The sequence below is a fragment of the Leucoraja erinacea genome, chromosome 4 (assembly GCF_028641065.1).
Source record: "Leucoraja erinacea ecotype New England chromosome 4, Leri_hhj_1, whole genome shotgun sequence".
NCBI classification, from domain to species: Eukaryota; Metazoa; Chordata; class Chondrichthyes; order Rajiformes; family Rajidae; genus Leucoraja; species Leucoraja erinaceus.
Window position 1 is genome coordinate 87,257,281 of NC_073380.1, and position 17,498 is coordinate 87,274,778.

At 43.0% G+C, this 17,498-nt stretch overlaps 1 protein-coding gene across 1 annotated transcript in view; it reads right to left on the minus strand.

The window, feature by feature from the left end:
* Positions 1-3,850: 3,850 nt before the first annotated feature.
* Positions 3,851-17,498, minus strand: part of znf516 (zinc finger protein 516) — a 77,751-nt gene continuing 64,103 nt past the window's right edge. The window contains exon 3 of the mRNA XM_055634751.1: positions 3,851-13,104. Coding sequence (XP_055490726.1) covers positions 12,878-13,104 — 227 coding nt within the window. The 3' untranslated portion in view covers positions 3,851-12,877. The remainder of the gene's footprint in view (positions 13,105-17,498) is intronic.

The following is a 17,498-nucleotide window of genomic DNA, read 5'->3' on the forward strand; positions in this document are numbered from 1 at the left end:
TGTGAGTCAGTGGGTTTGTAGTGTATGTCGGTCAGAAGTTTGTCCCCTGCGATGGAGAGGTCAAGGAATGGTAGGGAAGTGTCAGAAATGTTCCAGGTGTATTGGAGTGCTGGATGGAAGTTGGTGGTGAAGTGGATGAAGTCAGTCAGTTGTGTGTGGGTGCAGGAGGTGGCCCCAAAGCAGTCGTCGATGTAACGGAGGTAGAGGTCAGGGATGGGACCCTGGTACGTCTCGAACAAGGATTGTTCGACGTACCCAACAAAGAGGCAGGCGTAGCTGGGGCCCATGCGTGTGCCCATAGCTACGCCTTGTGTTTGGAAGAAATGGGAGGAGTCAAACATAAATTTGTTGAGGGTGAGGACCAACTCCGCTAGGCGGAGGACAGTGTCGGTGGCTGGTTATAGGTTGCTCCTCTGGTCGAGGAAGAACCGGAGGGCTTTGAGGCCATCCTGGTGGGGGATGGAGGTGTAGAGTGACTGGACGTCCATGGTGAAGATGAGGGGGTGAGGGCCTAGAGAGTGGAATGCGTGGAGGCGGCGGAGAGTGTCGGAGGTGTCTAGAACGTAGGTGGGAAGGGATTTGACCAAGGGGAATAGTATGGAGTCAAGGTATGTGGAGATGAGTTCGGTGGGGCACGAACAAGCAGAGACAATGGGTCTGCCGGGAGAGCCGGGTTTGTGGATTTTGGGGAGAAGGTAAAAACGGGCCGTGCGGGGCTGGGGAACGGTGAGGTTGGAAGCTTGGTCATTGATGTTCACCTCAAATGTCAAATCACCACTGCAAGATTTACTCAGGTCCACACGCTTCTACTTTTTCCAGGTTATTATGTATTGAGTATTGCCCTGATTTCCTTTAGCATCCCTCTCTCAGATACTGTTCTGATCCCTATCATTGCACATAGGCCAGGAGAGGCCAATCCTCAGCATCATTGCTATTAGTTGTGTGCAGTTAGCTAACATCGGACTGGCCTACCTGAAGCTCGTCAGCCTACTTCATATAATAACCAGGTATTCCAGCTAGAGAGAGGAAGTGCAGTACCTCCCTGCAGGCTGTGTTCCCCTTGCAGTTCGGAGGAAGATTGAATCACTGGGACAACCCCAAGACCACCAATGCCACTGTGTTATCAAGACTGAGCTGCAGGGAAGACGCCATAGACAGCCACCATCCCTACTGGGGCTATGACGGAATGACTAGGGAAAGCCTGAGACCAGTCCCTCTTCCAGCCAACAGATAATGAGGGACTGGTGCCACACACAGAAGTAAAGACTGAGGCACCAGGATAAGCTTGATACCACTAGGGCCACCTCTTCAAGCCCAAAGCTGAGCTGCCAGGATAAACATGAGACCTGAGATAAATCACTTTATTCAGCACAATTTACAATGGGCACTTAACCTACCAACCTACACATTTTTGGGTTGTGGGAGCAAACCGGAGCATAGAGTCACAGGGAGAAGATCCAACGTCTACATGGACCGATGTTAGATTTGAAACCGGATCAGTGGAACTATAAGGCAGCAGCTCTATTAGCTGCATTACTGTGCAGCATCCAAATTCTATTTACTTTTGCCAAAGATTGGATGTTCATCTGATCTTTGGAAAATAAAAATGAAAATTGGATAGTAAATTCAGTTGAAGGGTGGCAGAGACCCAGGATTGAGCCTGACACTAGGTGCTGGTTGGGTGAAGTTTGTACATTCTCCCTGTGATTCTGGGTGCTCTAATTTCCTTCCTCATCCCAAAGAGGTTGGTTTTAGGCCAATCAGCCTCTGTAAAATTGCCCTAATATGTAGAGAGTGGATGGGAAAAGTGGGAATACATACTACGTTGGAATGGGTGATCCGTGGTTGTGGTGGACTTGCTAGGCCTGTTTCCATGCTGTGTCTCTAAACTAAAACTATAACATTTGCAATTATCAAAATGCTTTTCCTTTGGATCTCTCAAGATGTTTCATGTTGAATGAGGTACCTCTGAGGTGTGGCTGGCTGCTGTGAAATGGAGGCAAGATTGCCATACCAACCTTTGATAACCAGCACTCTGATAATAACCAAATAATGCCCTCAAGCAATGTCTGTAAATAATGTTGGAGATAATAGAGATCTCTGATGCTTCCAGTCTGTGAAGTAGTGGAATGGGATAACCAATTCATCTACGTCAAATGGGAGTTGGGGCCTAGTTTAACATTTCATCTGAAAGATGGCACTCTGCCAACTGTTTGGTAGGATGCCTGGATTAAGGATCCATAACACAAGTGGAATATAGAAACCTTCAATGTAGAAAATGCTTACATATTAATCTGCTCAGGTGGGAAGTTAAAATGACACTAAAGGAAACATGGGTTTGACATATGCTTTTTTATATATATAAAGGGAATTGATAATCAAATAAGAGAATAAATACCAAATATAAACAGCATTAAATACACTTATCTAACAAATCATTAAGATTACACGTTGCCGCATAATTCTGCACGGTTGCATTGCCAGCTTAAAATTGGAATTAACTTGCATTATTAACCATTAGGATTTATGAAGATAAACAGTTTGAGCAACTCTGCAGAACGGAGAGGGGTTATGGGGTAGGGAAGTCATCTACATTCTCTAATCAGACCACCTTCTGGATGGGATTTAAACAACTGCTTCACCAACTATTTCCAGCTTTGGTTGTCACATCCCCAGGGTGGAACATTGTATGTTCTTGAGTTGCTGGCACAAACTGTGTAAGCCATATTACAAGTTAGGAAACAGATCAAAATACATAACGATAGTGATTTAGTGCCCTTAAAAAAAAATAGTCTGAGGTGACATTGATCAGGTTCTTGCAGGTTTTCCTCCAGTCATAAATCATTTGCAAAGTTATTGACAATCGCAGAGTGGCTGGTGATACAATAGATCCATGTTATAAGTGATTTATAGCTTGCCATGGCAACATCATAGAAGGGCTTGAATCATGCTCTCGTGGGTGGGCGTGGTTTGGGAGATATGTTCTGCGTTCCACTGTTTAGCATGTCTTTGACTCCAGCTCCCTCACTCTGCAGTGCACCAATATTGAATCTGCCGGAAGTCAGGTATTGACTGACAATATGGGCAGGAGTAGGCCATTCGGCCCTTCAAGCCAGCACCGCCATTCAATGTGATCATGGCTGATCATCCCCAATCAGTACCCCTTTCATGCCTTCTCCCCATATTCCCTGACTCTGCTATCTTTAAGAGCCCTATCAAGCTCTCTCTTGAAAGTATCCAGAGAACCGGCCTCCACCGCCCTCTGAGGCAGAGAATTCCACAGACTCACAACTCTCTGTGAGAAAAAGTGTTTCCTCGTCTCCGTTCTAAATGGCTTGCCCCTTATTCTTGAACTGTGGCCCCTGGTTCTGGACTCCCCCAACATCGGGAACATGTTTCCCGCCTCTAGCATGTCCAAACACTTATTAATCTTATACGTTTCAGTAAGATAACCTCTCATCCTTCTAAACTCCAGAGTGTACAAGCCCAGCCGCTCCATTCTCTCAGCATATGACAGTCCCGCCATCCTGGGAATTAACCTTGTAAACCTACGCTGCACTCCCTCAAGGTCCTTCCTCAAATTAGGGGACTAAAACTGCACACAATACACCAGGTGTGGTCTCACTAGGGCCCTGTACAACTGCAGAAGGACCTCTTTGCTCCTATACTCAACTACTCTTGTTATGAAGGCTAACATGCCATTCGCTTTCTTCACTGCCCGCTGTACTGCATGCTTACTTTCATTGACTGATGAACAAGGACCCCCAGATCCCATTGTATTTTTGTATTTCCCCCTTTTCCCAACTTGACATAATTTAGATAGTAATCTGCCTTCCTGTTTCTTCACATTTATCCACATTAAACTGTATCTGCCATGCATCTGCCCACTCACCCAACCTGTCCAAGTCACCCTAGCATTCTCATAACATCCTCCACAGTTTACACTGCCACCCAGCTTTGTGTCATCTGCAAATCTGCTAATGTTACTTTGAATCCCTTCATCTAAATCATTGATGTATATTGTAAATAGCTGCGGTCCCAGCACCGAGCTTTGCGGTACCCCACTAGTCACTGCCTGCCATTCTGAAAGGGACCCGTTAATCCCTACTCTTTGTTTCCTGTCTGTGAACCAATTTTCTATCCATGTCAGCACTCTACCCCCAATACCATGTGACCTAATTTTGCCCACTAATCTCCTATGTGGGTCCTTATCAAATGCTTTCTGAAAGTCCAGGTATATTACATCCACTGGCTCTCCCTTGTGCATCTTCCTAGTAACATACTCAAAAAATTTCAGAAGATTAGTCAAGCATGATTTCCCCTTCGTAAATCCATGCTGACTCGGACCGATCCTGTCACTGCTATCAAAATGTGCCGCTATTTCTTCTTTTATATTTGACTCCAACATCTTCCCCACCACCGATGTCAGGCTGACTGGTATATAATTCTGTTTTCTCTCTCCCGCCTTTCTTAAAAAGTGGGATAACTTTAGCTACCCTCCAATCCACAGGAACTGATCCTGAATCTACAGAACATTGGAAAATGTTTTTTTCAATTGGTCTAGAAATTGCTTTTCAATGCTTCCACAATTTCTGGAGCCACTTCCTTAAGTACCCTGGGATACAGACCATCTGGCCCTGGAGATTTATCAGCTTTCAGTCCCATCAGTCTACCCAGCACCTGCCTAATGTGGATTTCCCTCAGTTCCTCCGTCACCCCAGATCCTCTGGCTGCACTGCCACCTGCCCCAGCACTGAGTCCAGGGTGGAGCTCAGGTGTGCTGAGCTGAGAGATCAGAAACCCTCCACATCCTGGTGTCCTCAGCACATGATTTTCAACAACATCCTGAATGTTACTTCTCTAATCTATTGGACTGAGATTCCGAGGAGTCATCGGGGATGTTGCATTTTACCAAGGAAACTTTGAGTACATCTTCAAATCTTTCCCACTTTTCCCAAAGACAGGTATGTATTTTGGAAGGCTCGTGCCAGGTATACAAACGTCATGACATAGGCCCAACATAACTGACTGAGTGCAACTAGGTGTTCAATCCTGAGCATGTTGGCCTTGGAGAGGACACTGACATTGTTGCACTTCCAGTGAATTATGATGATTTTGCAGAGAGTTGGTGATTTTTTTTTCAGTCCCTTGAAGTACCTGTTGCAGAATGTCCTTGTCTTAGAAGCATACAAGATAACCAGGATTGCTGCTGCCTGCTGGATCATGAATCTTGTGCCAAATCTCAGGTCTTGATCTTCAGAAACCTTTTGCCTTAATTGATTAAAGGTTTTTAGTTTTTTAGTTTAGGTTAGAGATACAATGTGGAAACAGGCCTTTCGACACACCGAGTCTGCGCTGACCAGTGATCCCTTCACACCAACACTAACCTACACAAAATAAGGACAATTAACAATTTTACCAAGCCAATAAGCCTTGTGGGAGGAAACCAGAGCAACTGGAGAAAACCCATGCAGGTCACGGGAAGAATGCACAAATTCCATACAGACAGTGCCATAGTCAGGATCGAACTTGCGTCTGTGACACTGTAATGCCCCTGTCCCATTTAGGAAACCTGAACGGAAACCTCTGGAGACTTTGCGGCCCACCCAAGGTTTCCGTGTGGTTCCCGGAGGTTTTTGTCAGTCTCCCTACCTGCTTCCACTACCTGCAACCTCCGGCAACCACCTGCAACTTCCGGGAACCCCACGGAAACCTTGGATGGGGCGCAAAGTCTCCGGAGGTTTCCGTTCAGGTTTCCTAAGTGGGACAGGGGCATTAGGCATCAACTCTACCACTGCTCTGCCATGCCAGTTTTGTTGATGCTTTGAAGGTGACGGAGGTTCTAGTTGTGTTACGGTAGCATGTTATCTCAAATCCATACGCACTCTTTTAACACATGGAGAGAGGGTCTAACATTTTATTAAAGGAATGTGTTCTAAAACTAAACTCTTTGGGAAATCTTTTGGGGTTAATGGAAGATGTGACTTTTGTCTTTTTGGTACAAACATTACAAGAAAATTGACATAAGACCAAAATTATTTTAAGATTCAGAGCAAGGGAAGGAAAACTATTTTTGGTTATTATCTCTCGCATGTATTACTGATGAGGTAGCTCTCCTCTTAAAAGCAATTGATAGAATAGAATTGTAAACTATTGAACATTGTATGGATTATTTCAGAAAACAGGTCGTTCAAGTCTGTCAGTATTCCCCTGGGAATGGAAGATTCAGGGTGTTTCAAATAATTGAAGCAGTTGACTTAGAATGTGAGTTCAACTATTAATGCAGTCACTGAAAACAATTAATGAGGATTGACACTCCCAGCACTGATGCTTGGGCCAACTGCCAATAATAGATTTCTACAATTCTACAAACAATTATTCATCCCTAAAAGTTCCTGCTGAATGTCCTTCCACCATTCTTTTAAGTCGTGGGTTTAATTTTGTAATGACTCCCACATCAACTCTTGAGTGTTTGGTTCTTTTGGGAAATTTTATGACGTGGTAGGCACTTACCTTTTGCCAACTGTTAAATGGTAACAGTCAATGTGACCTTAACCCGCCCATCTGAGATTGGGTGTCACCCTGTTTTTCCACAGAGGGCAATGTTATAAAGATGAAATGCAACTTCAACTTAGTGGTCGAGTTGCTGCCTTGCAGCTTCAGAGATCTTGGTTCAAACCTGACTACATGTGCTGACTGTACGGAGTTTGTACATTCTCCCTATGACTGTATGGGTTTTCTTTGGGTGGTCTGGTTCCCTCCCACAATCCAAAGATGTGCAGGTTTCGTAGGTTAATTGGCTTCTGTAAATTGTCCCTAGAGGATATAGGATAGAACTAGTATACAGTTGATCACTGACCGGTGACTAGTTGGACCGAAGGGGCTGTTTTCATGCTGTATCGCAGAACTAAACTGAATTGACCTCTTCTCCTCTCTCCCAATGGGCAGAAGATACAAACATCTGAAGCCTTGTAGCACCAGATTTAAGAACAGCTTATTTCCTGCTGTTATCAGACTGCTGAATAGTGTTCCCGTATTTAAGAGTGTAGTCCCAATCTCCCAACCTACCTCAATGTAGCCCTTGCACTTTTTTATCTGCACTTTCTCTGTAGCTATATAATATACTGCACTCTGATATTTTACTCTCTGCACTACCTGTTATACTTGTGTATGGCTTGATTGTATAGGATGGCACATAACTTTTCATTCTATCTTGGTACACATGATAATATTAATACCCAATACCAATACAAAGTATTTGTAACAAAGGAGGTTGGTGGGAGATTTAATCGAGGTGCATAAAAATGAAAACAAACTTAGGTAGGACCCATTTCCCTTGGCAAAGAAGTCACCATCTATCAGTTTTGAGATAAGCATTAGAAGGATGGGGATGAGGAAAAATGTTTTTGTTCAGATGTTGGTGCTGGTGGAACTCATTGCCTGAAAGGCCTGGATAAAGTGAATGTGGAGAATATGTTTGCACTTGTTGGAGAGTCTAGGACCAGAGGCCATAGCCTCAGAATAAAAGGACGTACGTTTAGAAAGCTGAGGAGGAATTTCTTTAGTCAGAGGGTACTGAATTTGTGGAATTCATTGTCACAGACAGCTGTGGAGGTCGTCATTGGGTACTTTTAAGGTGGAAATGGACAGGAAAGATAGATCAGCCATGATACAATGGCGGAGTAGACTTGATGGGCCGAATAGCCTAATTTTGCTTCGAGACCATATGAACTTATGAAAGGATGGTGTAATCAAAAACATTAAACATATCAAAAAAAGTACCTAAATGTACCCTTGAAAATTCATGCCCAGATGGCTAAGGAGTAAGAATCATAAAATCGTATCATCATAAGACACAGAAACAACCTATTTGGCCCTCTGAATCTACACTGACCATCGAGCATGCATTTACAGGTACAGCAGGCAGTAAAGAAAGCTAATGGCATGTTGGCCTTCATAGCAAGAGGAGTTAAGTATAGGAGCAAAGAGGTCCTTCTGTAGTTGTACAGGGCCCTGGTGAGACCACACCTGCAGTATTGTGTGCAGTTTTCATCCCCAAATTTGAGGAAGGACATTCTTGCTGTTGAGAGAATGCAGCATAGGTTCATGAGGTTAATTCCCAGGTGGCAGGACTGTCATATGTTGAAAGAATGGAGTCCAGAACCAGGGGCCACAGTTTAAGAATAAGGAGGAGGCCATTTAGGACGGAGATGAGGAAAAACCTTTTCACCCAGAGAGTTATGAATCTGTGGAATTCTCTGCCTCGGAAGGCAGTGGAGGCCAATTATCTGGATGCTTTCAAGAGAGGGTTAGATAGAGTTCTTAAAGATAGCGGAATCAAGGGATATGTGGAGAAGGCAGTAACGAGGTACTGATTATGGATAATCAGATTTGAGTATAGGAGCAGGGAGGTTCTACTGCAGTTGTACAGGGTCTTGGTGAGACCACACCTGGAGTATTGCGTCCAGTTTTGGTCTCCAAATCTGAGGAAAGTCATTCTTGCCATAGAGGGAGTATAGAGAAGGTTCACCAGACTGATTCCTGGGATGTCAGGACTTTCATATGAAGAAAGACTGGATAGACTCAGCTTGTACTCACTAGAATTTAGAAGATTGAGGGGGGATCTTATAGAAACTTACAAAATTCTTAAGGGGTTGGACAGGCTAGATGCAGGAAGATTGTTCCCGATGTTGGGGAAGTCCAGAACAAGGGGTCACAGTTTAAGGATAAGGGGGAAATCTTTTAGGACCGAGATGAGAAAAACATTTTTCACACAGAGAGTGGTGAATCTCTGGAATTCTCTGCCACAGAAGGTAGTTGAGGCCAGTTCATTGGCTATATTTAAGAGGGAGTCAGATGTGGCCCTTGTGGCTAAAGGGATCAGGGGGTATGGAGAGAAGGCAGGTACAGGATACTGAGTTGGATGATCAGCCATGATCATATTGAATGGCGGTGCAGGCTCGAAGGGCCGAATGGCCTACTCCTGCACCTATTTTCTATGTTTCTATCACAATGAATGGCGGTGATGGCTCAAAGAGCCGGATGGCCTACTCGTGCACCGATTGCCTATTTACATTCATTCCATTTTAATCTCCACAAAATTCCCTGAACCTCTTCAGTTTCTACCACTCACCTACACAGTAGGAGTAATTTACAATGTCCAACTCCCACAACATTTCTTTGGGATCTGGAAGGACATCAGATAGGCATGGGTTTGTCCGTGTATAACACTGAGGTACATTATTGATGGGGATGGATTTATCACTGTATAACAGTCACATTGGGGTACAGTACTGATGGGGATGGGTTTAACACTGTATAACAGTGAGTACAGTACTGGTGGGGATAGGTTCTATCATTATATGAGACTTGTGGGAACAGGTCTGTGTGGTACAGTATCAATGCAAATGGGCCTGCAACTATATAACACAGACATACGGTACTAGCATGGGGCAGGATTAATCATTACATCATGTGAGGCTGAAAGGAAGGCATTACAGAGAGTTATTAAAACAGCACAGAGCATCACAAACGCTCAACTACCCTCCCTGGATGACATTTACAGGGCCCGATGTTTACGCCGGGCCACAAACATCAAACATGACTCATCCCACCCTGCCAACCACCTTTTCACTCTGCTGCCCTCTGGGAGGCGATACAGGTCTCTGAAGACCCGCACTTGTAGACTAATTAACAGTTTCTACCCATGTGCCATAAAAGAACTAAACTCAAATAGATAACACTGCGGGCAACACAACACTATTCGTGGGGCAATATAACACGCAATATTTTTTATATTTCTATTATCTATTTATTAATTTTATTTTATTAATTTCATTTACTGACCTTGCCGGTATATGAGAGTCAATGGTTTTTGTTCTTTTAATCTTTTATCCCGTGTCTTCTATGTATACCACTGAAGGAGATGCAGTGAAATTTTGTTGTACAGTTGTTGTGCAATGACAATAAACGTATTTGATTTGTTTTGATTTGAGTACAGTACTGGTGAGGAGAGGTCCTTTATTTTAAACTTTAGAGAGAAAGCATGGAAATAGGACCTTCGGCCCACCAAATTCACGCTGACCAGCCATCAGCCTGTACACTTAATAGCACACTATCCTACACATTGGGGACAATTTACAATTTACAGAAGCCAATTAATCTACAAATCTGTACTTCTTTGGAGTGTGGGAGGAAACAGTAGCACCCGGAGAAAATCCATAGTCATAGGGAGAACATACAAACTCCATACACACACCACCCATGGGTCCATCACCGTTTAACAAATACGTTAACATTTGTCACTTTGTTTCACTGGGTACAGTATTGGTGGGCACAAGTCTATCTCTGTGGAACACTAGATATAACAATGATGAGATATACTGGGTGCAGTACTGGTAGTGCCAGAAATATCACTGTATAACACTGGATAGAGTATTGGTGGGGTCAGTTATTGACATTAAACCTCTTCTAAAGGGCTAGTACAGATACAAAGGGCTGTAAGATGTTTGACTCATTATTTCTGCCTTGAGCTTCTTTCCCAGAGTTTACTCCTACACAAGAATAAATTGAACTTCCTCCCAAATAAATCTGATTCAATGAATGGCCTTATTATTTTGAGGGTAGATGTGAAGGAAATTTGCCTAGTTTTCCAGCTTTAGCAAGGGCAAAATCACAAGATCATAAGTGATAGGAGCAGAATTAGGCCATTTGACCCATTGAGTCCACTCCGCCATTCAATCATGGCTGATCTATCTCCCCCCTCCTAACCCCATTCTCCTGCCTTCCCCCCATAACCGCTGACACCCACACTAATCAACACATTTTATCTGTGGGAGGGGAAGGAAGGGGAGTCTGTTTTTCCTCTGGAAAGATGAAAGAAAGTGTGAACTTCTAGACTTTCAAAAAGACAATATCTTAGATATATTTTTGCTGAATGGCCTGAGGTATTGCCTTTGGTGTTGATCTCTAAATATAATCACATATTTGAATTACTGCAGTGCTTTCAAATATGGGCCAGATGTCAGGGACAGGAACTGTATCATAATTTTCTTTCTTCTTTTACTTGTTGAATACAATTTTGCATCAGGTCTATAATTACAGGGTGGAGCTTGGCAAAACTAATCTGTTTCACCTCTAGGATTTTGTCTTAATCCGTGTTGTCATGGGTTAAGGGATCTCTGATTACCTTCATCTGCCATCTACGGGGTGAAAATTAACAGCAGATCCTGACCAGGAGTTCTAAGTTATTTAATATCAAAAGTTATATAATGAAGGACCACCCACATTCCAGTCATTCCTGCTTCTTCTCTGTCCCATTGGGCAGAAGATCACAGGGGTCACAGTTTAAGGGTAAAGGGGGAAATCTTTTAGGACTGAGATGAGAAAAACATTTTTTACACAGAGAGTGGTGAATCTCTGGAATTCTCTGCCACAGAATGTCGTTGAGGCCAGTTCATTGGCTATATTTAATAGGGAGTTAGATGTGGCCCTTGCGGCTAAAGGGATCGGGGTATGGAGAGAAGGCAGGTACAGGATACTGAGTTGGATGTTCAGCCATGATCATATTGAATGGCGGTGCAGGCTCGAAGGGCCGAATGGCCTACTCCTGCACCTATTTTCTATGTTTTCTATGTCTAAGATACAAAACGTTGAAAACATGTACCACCAGATTCAGGAACACCTTCTTCCCCACTGTTATTGGACTTCTAAACGGACATCTCGTAACCCAGAGTGTAGTCCTGATCTTCCAACTGACCATTGTGGGCATTACATTTATTTTATCTGCACTTTCTTCATAACTATACTGCTGGAACACAAAATTCAGCGCTCTGCTAATTTTCTCTTTGCACTACCAGCTGTAGTTGTGTATGGCTTGATTGTACATATGTGCAGTATGATTTAACTGGGTAGCACCCAAACAAAAGTATTCACTGTATCTCAGTATACGTGACAACAATTAACCAATGCAATGGTGGATTAACCCTGTACATAGTCCTGAGCAATAAAGGAATGCATAGTTTTCTGCTGTTGTGCAACTGACCATTTTACCATGAACATTTCTTCAAATTAGATGAACAGAATAGTTTTACTTGTTGAAAAACCTTCCCTGTTTCCTGTGTCGGCGTCTGTATCTGCAGAAGAAATGTTCATTTGTTTTAAAGCAGTCCATTGTGAAGTCTAGACTGTGGAAACAAAGGGTAATTCTGTTGTTTAATATGCAATTATTAAAAATATATACACATGTGTTCTTGTTAAAAATGTAGTACCTGCTCTATAGGGGAGGGCACAGAGTTTCCTGTTGACATGACTTGCCTTTTAATTGTTAACAGGAATTAGTTTTGCCAAATCCAGTCATTAAGTTGGAAAAAAAAAAAGAATGCCTCTTTGATAAAGTTTAACAACCATTTTCAATGATGTGATCAGGGCAGAGTTGCTAGTCCAAGTTGTTGCATTTTGCTGATTATCAGTCTAATGCATCTAGTCTCAGACTGATGGCATCAGCTCGTCTCAAACCACAACAATTTCTCCCAATTGAAGAAAAAAAAAACTTGGGTGCAATCTAGTGATGATTTAACTAGTTTACGTTGCCAATGCAAATAGTCAATAAAAAAAATGTTTTCCAAACAGCTGGTTGACTTTTCTTCTAATAGCACCACTTGTCTGCATTTTGTTAGCAGAGAGCAGATGTTCTTCCATAGATGACTCAGTCTGGCTTTGTCTGATTTTATGCCATGGATACTTGTTCCCTGCCTCCTTAAGGCCTAAAACAGACCCACAACATCTTGTCACGTTTCCCACTCGCCAAAATATTTCCACCACTTTTTGCCTCGTGTGAACGGAGAAATCCAGAGACTCCCAAGTTTGGGGGATATCGTCATTCCAGGATAGTTGCCCCAGGAAGATGATGATCTAGCGAAGAGGGATCAAGCTGCCCCACCATGGATCTGTAGAGACTGTTTTCACCCTGCGAGAGTCTGAAGCGGCGATCTGGGTACAGACTGTTGTCGAATGGTACACGATGAACGTATTGAACGTGCATTTTCAGATTCCCCTTCTGGGAAGCACTGTAAGGGCAGAACCGGCATTGGAAGGGTCTCCTACCTGCAGGACAGAAGAAGTGGTTCAAGTTGATGGCCAGTATAGTTATCAGGTTATTGCTATTCATTATGCAAACTAAAACCTCCCTTATATTTGAGTGATTATGTCACTAAGTGATACAAGGCAACATTCAGAAGATCACTAAGCAGGGCGGCAGCAAAATACAAAGTTTCCTTCCAGTGATCAAAGGAGTGATGTAATATTCTTTTGCTGTTGTGCCTAGTTTAATGACGCTTTGAACATTTCCCTTTGACTAACACTGTGTGTTGGTTGAGAGCATATACAGTGTCTAGGGCAAGGACAAAGAAGCAGCCATGCTGAGCAGCAATGGGTGTGTTTAATCACCAATGTAGGAGTTTGCAGTCAACATTCACCACCCCCCCTCACCAAACTATTCGCTCATTCTTCAGAGGAACTGACAGACTCTGTATGTGCTTATGCCGATGTCAGTATTTTTATTCATCTCCCATCCAGGACATTCTTCCTTTCCTAACCTCCTTTAAATATTTAATTTCCAGTGGCCTATCACTGGTGATTCCACCTTTGACCACCCGGATGTTTGCGATAGCCATCCTGAAATTTTTAACAACATAACAACAAACATAAAATAAATAAAAAAAATAAATAAATAAAATGTATTATTATTATTTAAACAAAAGGCATCTTAAGGTGCTTTGCATGAAGTTGGAAGCATTCTGGCAAACATTTCCATGGAAATTGGACCATGTTAACTTGAGATCCTTGGGAATGGGCACTCCCAGGACAGCATGGATGGCCTCCAATAGTGCATGCATCCATGGTCTATCCTAGCATTTCATCTACAACTCACCCACCCCCAAAACTAACTGAGATGACCCAACCCTAAATGATGATCTGAATGATCGGTTTTACACACAGATGGTGGTGAATATCTGAACCGAGCTGCCACATGAGTTTGTGGCAGATACAATTACAACCGTTGAAAGGAGTTTGTACAGGTACTTGATTAGGAAAGGGGGGGATGTAGGCCTAATGCAGGCACATGAGAAGAGTGAAGATAGTCATCATCGACGAGCTGGTCCGAACTGGCCCATTTGTGCTGTAGGTTGTTATAATTCTACCATAACCACGGGCCATGCAACATCTCCAAACAATCCCTCTCTGCATCCCCCAAAAGAAAGAAGATGTTTCTGAACATCCTCAATCCATCCTCCCAAGGAAGAATTTCCAGTTTCCCTGATCTCCCTCCTTATTCAAACCCCCACTCCCCAGCCCATGCATGGAAAGAGTGCCAGTATCTCCAAACATCTCCATCCAGCCTTCCTCAGAGAAAGCGTGCCCTTATCTCTAACAGCTGCAACAAGCATGTTGGTAAGTCCTACATCTCTTAGCTACCACACTCAGAGGAGAAGGCCAACTGGGCATATGACCGAGCTCCCAAACTTCAACTCGGGAAGAGGGGGATAAGCAACACATAAAAGAATACAAATTAGAATGTTAACACGTTGGACCAAAGACATAGATGGCACACCAACTCTTGTATTCCTGGATGCACTAGAATCACGAGGCATTTCACATTTATTGTGCAAGGAGCAGGATTCTTCCTCAATCCTACTGGAGTGCATTGCCTCTCACTTAACCATCTTGAAATTCATTTGCCAACTTGTTGTTCTGCAGAAACTAATTTTGGTTTTCTTCTGACTCAGGGGAAGGTGTATGGATAGCTGAATGTGGCAATCGATGGTTTTGAATTGCTTTACAAATTGCCCTGGCATTGAATCTGCTATCTGACAATGGATCCTCTTATGGTTATAGCACATGATGGAGATTCAATGGGGATATGCATTTGTACTGGGACATAGAAACATAGAAAATAGGGTGCAACTGCAGTAAAACCTCCCTGCTCCTATACTCAAATCCTTTTGCTATGAATGTTAACATACCATTCGCTTTCTTCACTGCCTGCTGCACCTGCATGCCTCCTTTCAATGACTGGTGTACCATGACACCCAGGTCTCGTTGCATCTTCCCTTTTCCTAATCGGCCACCATTCAGATAATGTGCTCCTTTAAATGTTTCATGTCTCTTGGGAATCTTTAGCCCATGATCATTCAAAGTGGACATTATGCACTGGGATGGTGCTGAGAGCCTAAAGTGCATGCCTCACACCACATAGATGTACCTCACAAGCTACTCCTTCTCCTGCCTGTGGAAGAGTCTACGGTTCTCATATCAGTCACCCCACAGAATTGGAAAGTCACCCTCGATCCCAACCTGACACCGAAGAAGATTATTTTTGCTTGAAGAGTGGCGGTCACGGTTATTTTTACAAACTAAACGCCTCTGGAAAGGTTTGGACAAATTTGACATCCTGCTGATATAATGGAGTGTCTGCTGAGACAGAATATTCTATCGCCTAGGATAAGCATATCTTGTATTTTCACAAAGTCTCTCTCTCTCTCACACACACACTATCCCTTTCTCCCTCTCACTCACTCACCCTCTCCCCCTCTCTCTCCTCCCTCCCTCCTTCTGCCACCCCCCACCCCCTCCCGAGTTCATGACAATGTCACAAACATCCCAAGCCGCCTCTCTCCTGCCCCCAACCAAAGGAGCCAGTGGAGCCTTAAGGTTGATAAAATGCAACTGTTAGCATTCTGCTGCTTTTAAACAGTTCTGCCCTAGCAGGAGCTAAAAATAGGCCATCCATAGGTGCAATCATTTTTGTAACAAAATTAAAATGGATTTTCTATTAGAGTGTAGAGTTAACAGGAGTAAATTCAGAATTGAATTTGGCCGGTTCTAATTGAGGCTGTGTGTGAGCATTACACACAAAATGGTTGTCCATCCATCTTTGCAGTCCCAAATTTCAAATTCTTAAATTGCATTTAGATCCAAACAAGAAAACCTAGCACAGTGAGACCCGAGCACTCAGGAGTTATGTCATTGCTTTAAAATAAAAATAAAATGAGTTAAAGCCACTGAAATCATAAATATTAGAAAGAACAAGGGGTTCATTTGATTCCATAAAACAAAGGGCAGTTTTTCCATTGACTGCATCGTATGTTCAACAGCAGGATTATCTTAAAGTGAAGTTAAGTGAAAGCTCCTCATTGTTAACATTGAATTTCCTGCAGTAAATCAGTAAATGTGTTTTTACATTTCTTTACACAGCTAAATCATTCACTGGAAGCACATATACAATTCCGAGGGGAGTCATTTATCATAAAGTCCAATTTAGCCAAAGGTCTTGGTCTGCCAGTATCTTGGAACTTAAAACCCAATAGGGGACACTTTCTCCAAACTTTTTAAGACTAATTCAACTGCTATTTTTGAAATGGTTTCCATGCACTTAACTTATATTTTTGGTATATTTGTGCAGAACATCAGACTATAATTTATCACGGGAAATCCATGTACAGTAAAATCCCAATAATCTGACGCCTTTGCGATTTTGATAGCGTTGGATTGACAGAATATCCAGATTTAGATGTTAATCCTATTAATATCCCAACACACGTTTAGTGCACCTGATTTTAGATATTACTAGACAACCCATGGACCCGTTGGGTCCCCGATGTGACGCCAGAGATCCTCGAGACGTTCAGTTATTTCCAATTCGTCTCTTCATTCCTTCTGGGCGCGCCAACGCCGGGCCCGGCAACCCGTCCCCAACTGTGCATGCGCGGATACCGGGCTCGGCAACCCTCCCCCAACTGCGCAGGCGCGGCTGACAGGCCCCGCAAGTGGGACCGCATCGTATATGCGCGACTGCCACGGTGAAACTTGTCCCATTCACAGAATAAAGTTCATTAAAGTTTATAAAGTGAATTACTTTTTAAAATATAACGACACTTGATACTGCACACCGCAGGTGAATGGTGAGTAAGGCGCCCCTAAAATTGTTGCCCCATCGCTGTATTTCAGGAACATACATACATACATACATACATACACATACATACATACATACATACAAGATGAGACCTTAAGTTATGTGTAGATAGATGCGGTAAAATAAACTTTCTAGTGAACTAGGTGAGTTCAAAGGAATTGGGAGAATGCGATCTACAGAGTTTTAAAGGAATGGAGAAAACAGGGCCCTATTGAGTTAAAAAGATTCACGAACCTCTGAGTGAAGAAATTCCCCTTCGTCTCAGTCCCAACTGTCTTACTCCATATACCAATAGTCTCTTCAAGGCTTCTAGACACTCTCCTGCCCCTTCCCCACCCTGTGTTAAATGTAATATTGGGGAAACATTCTTACTGCATGCAGTCTATCTAGTCTGGTCAGGATTTAGTAAATTTAATTCAGATCTCTTCCAATTAACAAAGAACACAGAACACTATAGCACAGGAAGAGGCCCTTCAGCCCATAATGTATGTGCCTAAATAAAACAAATCCTTTCTGCCTGCAC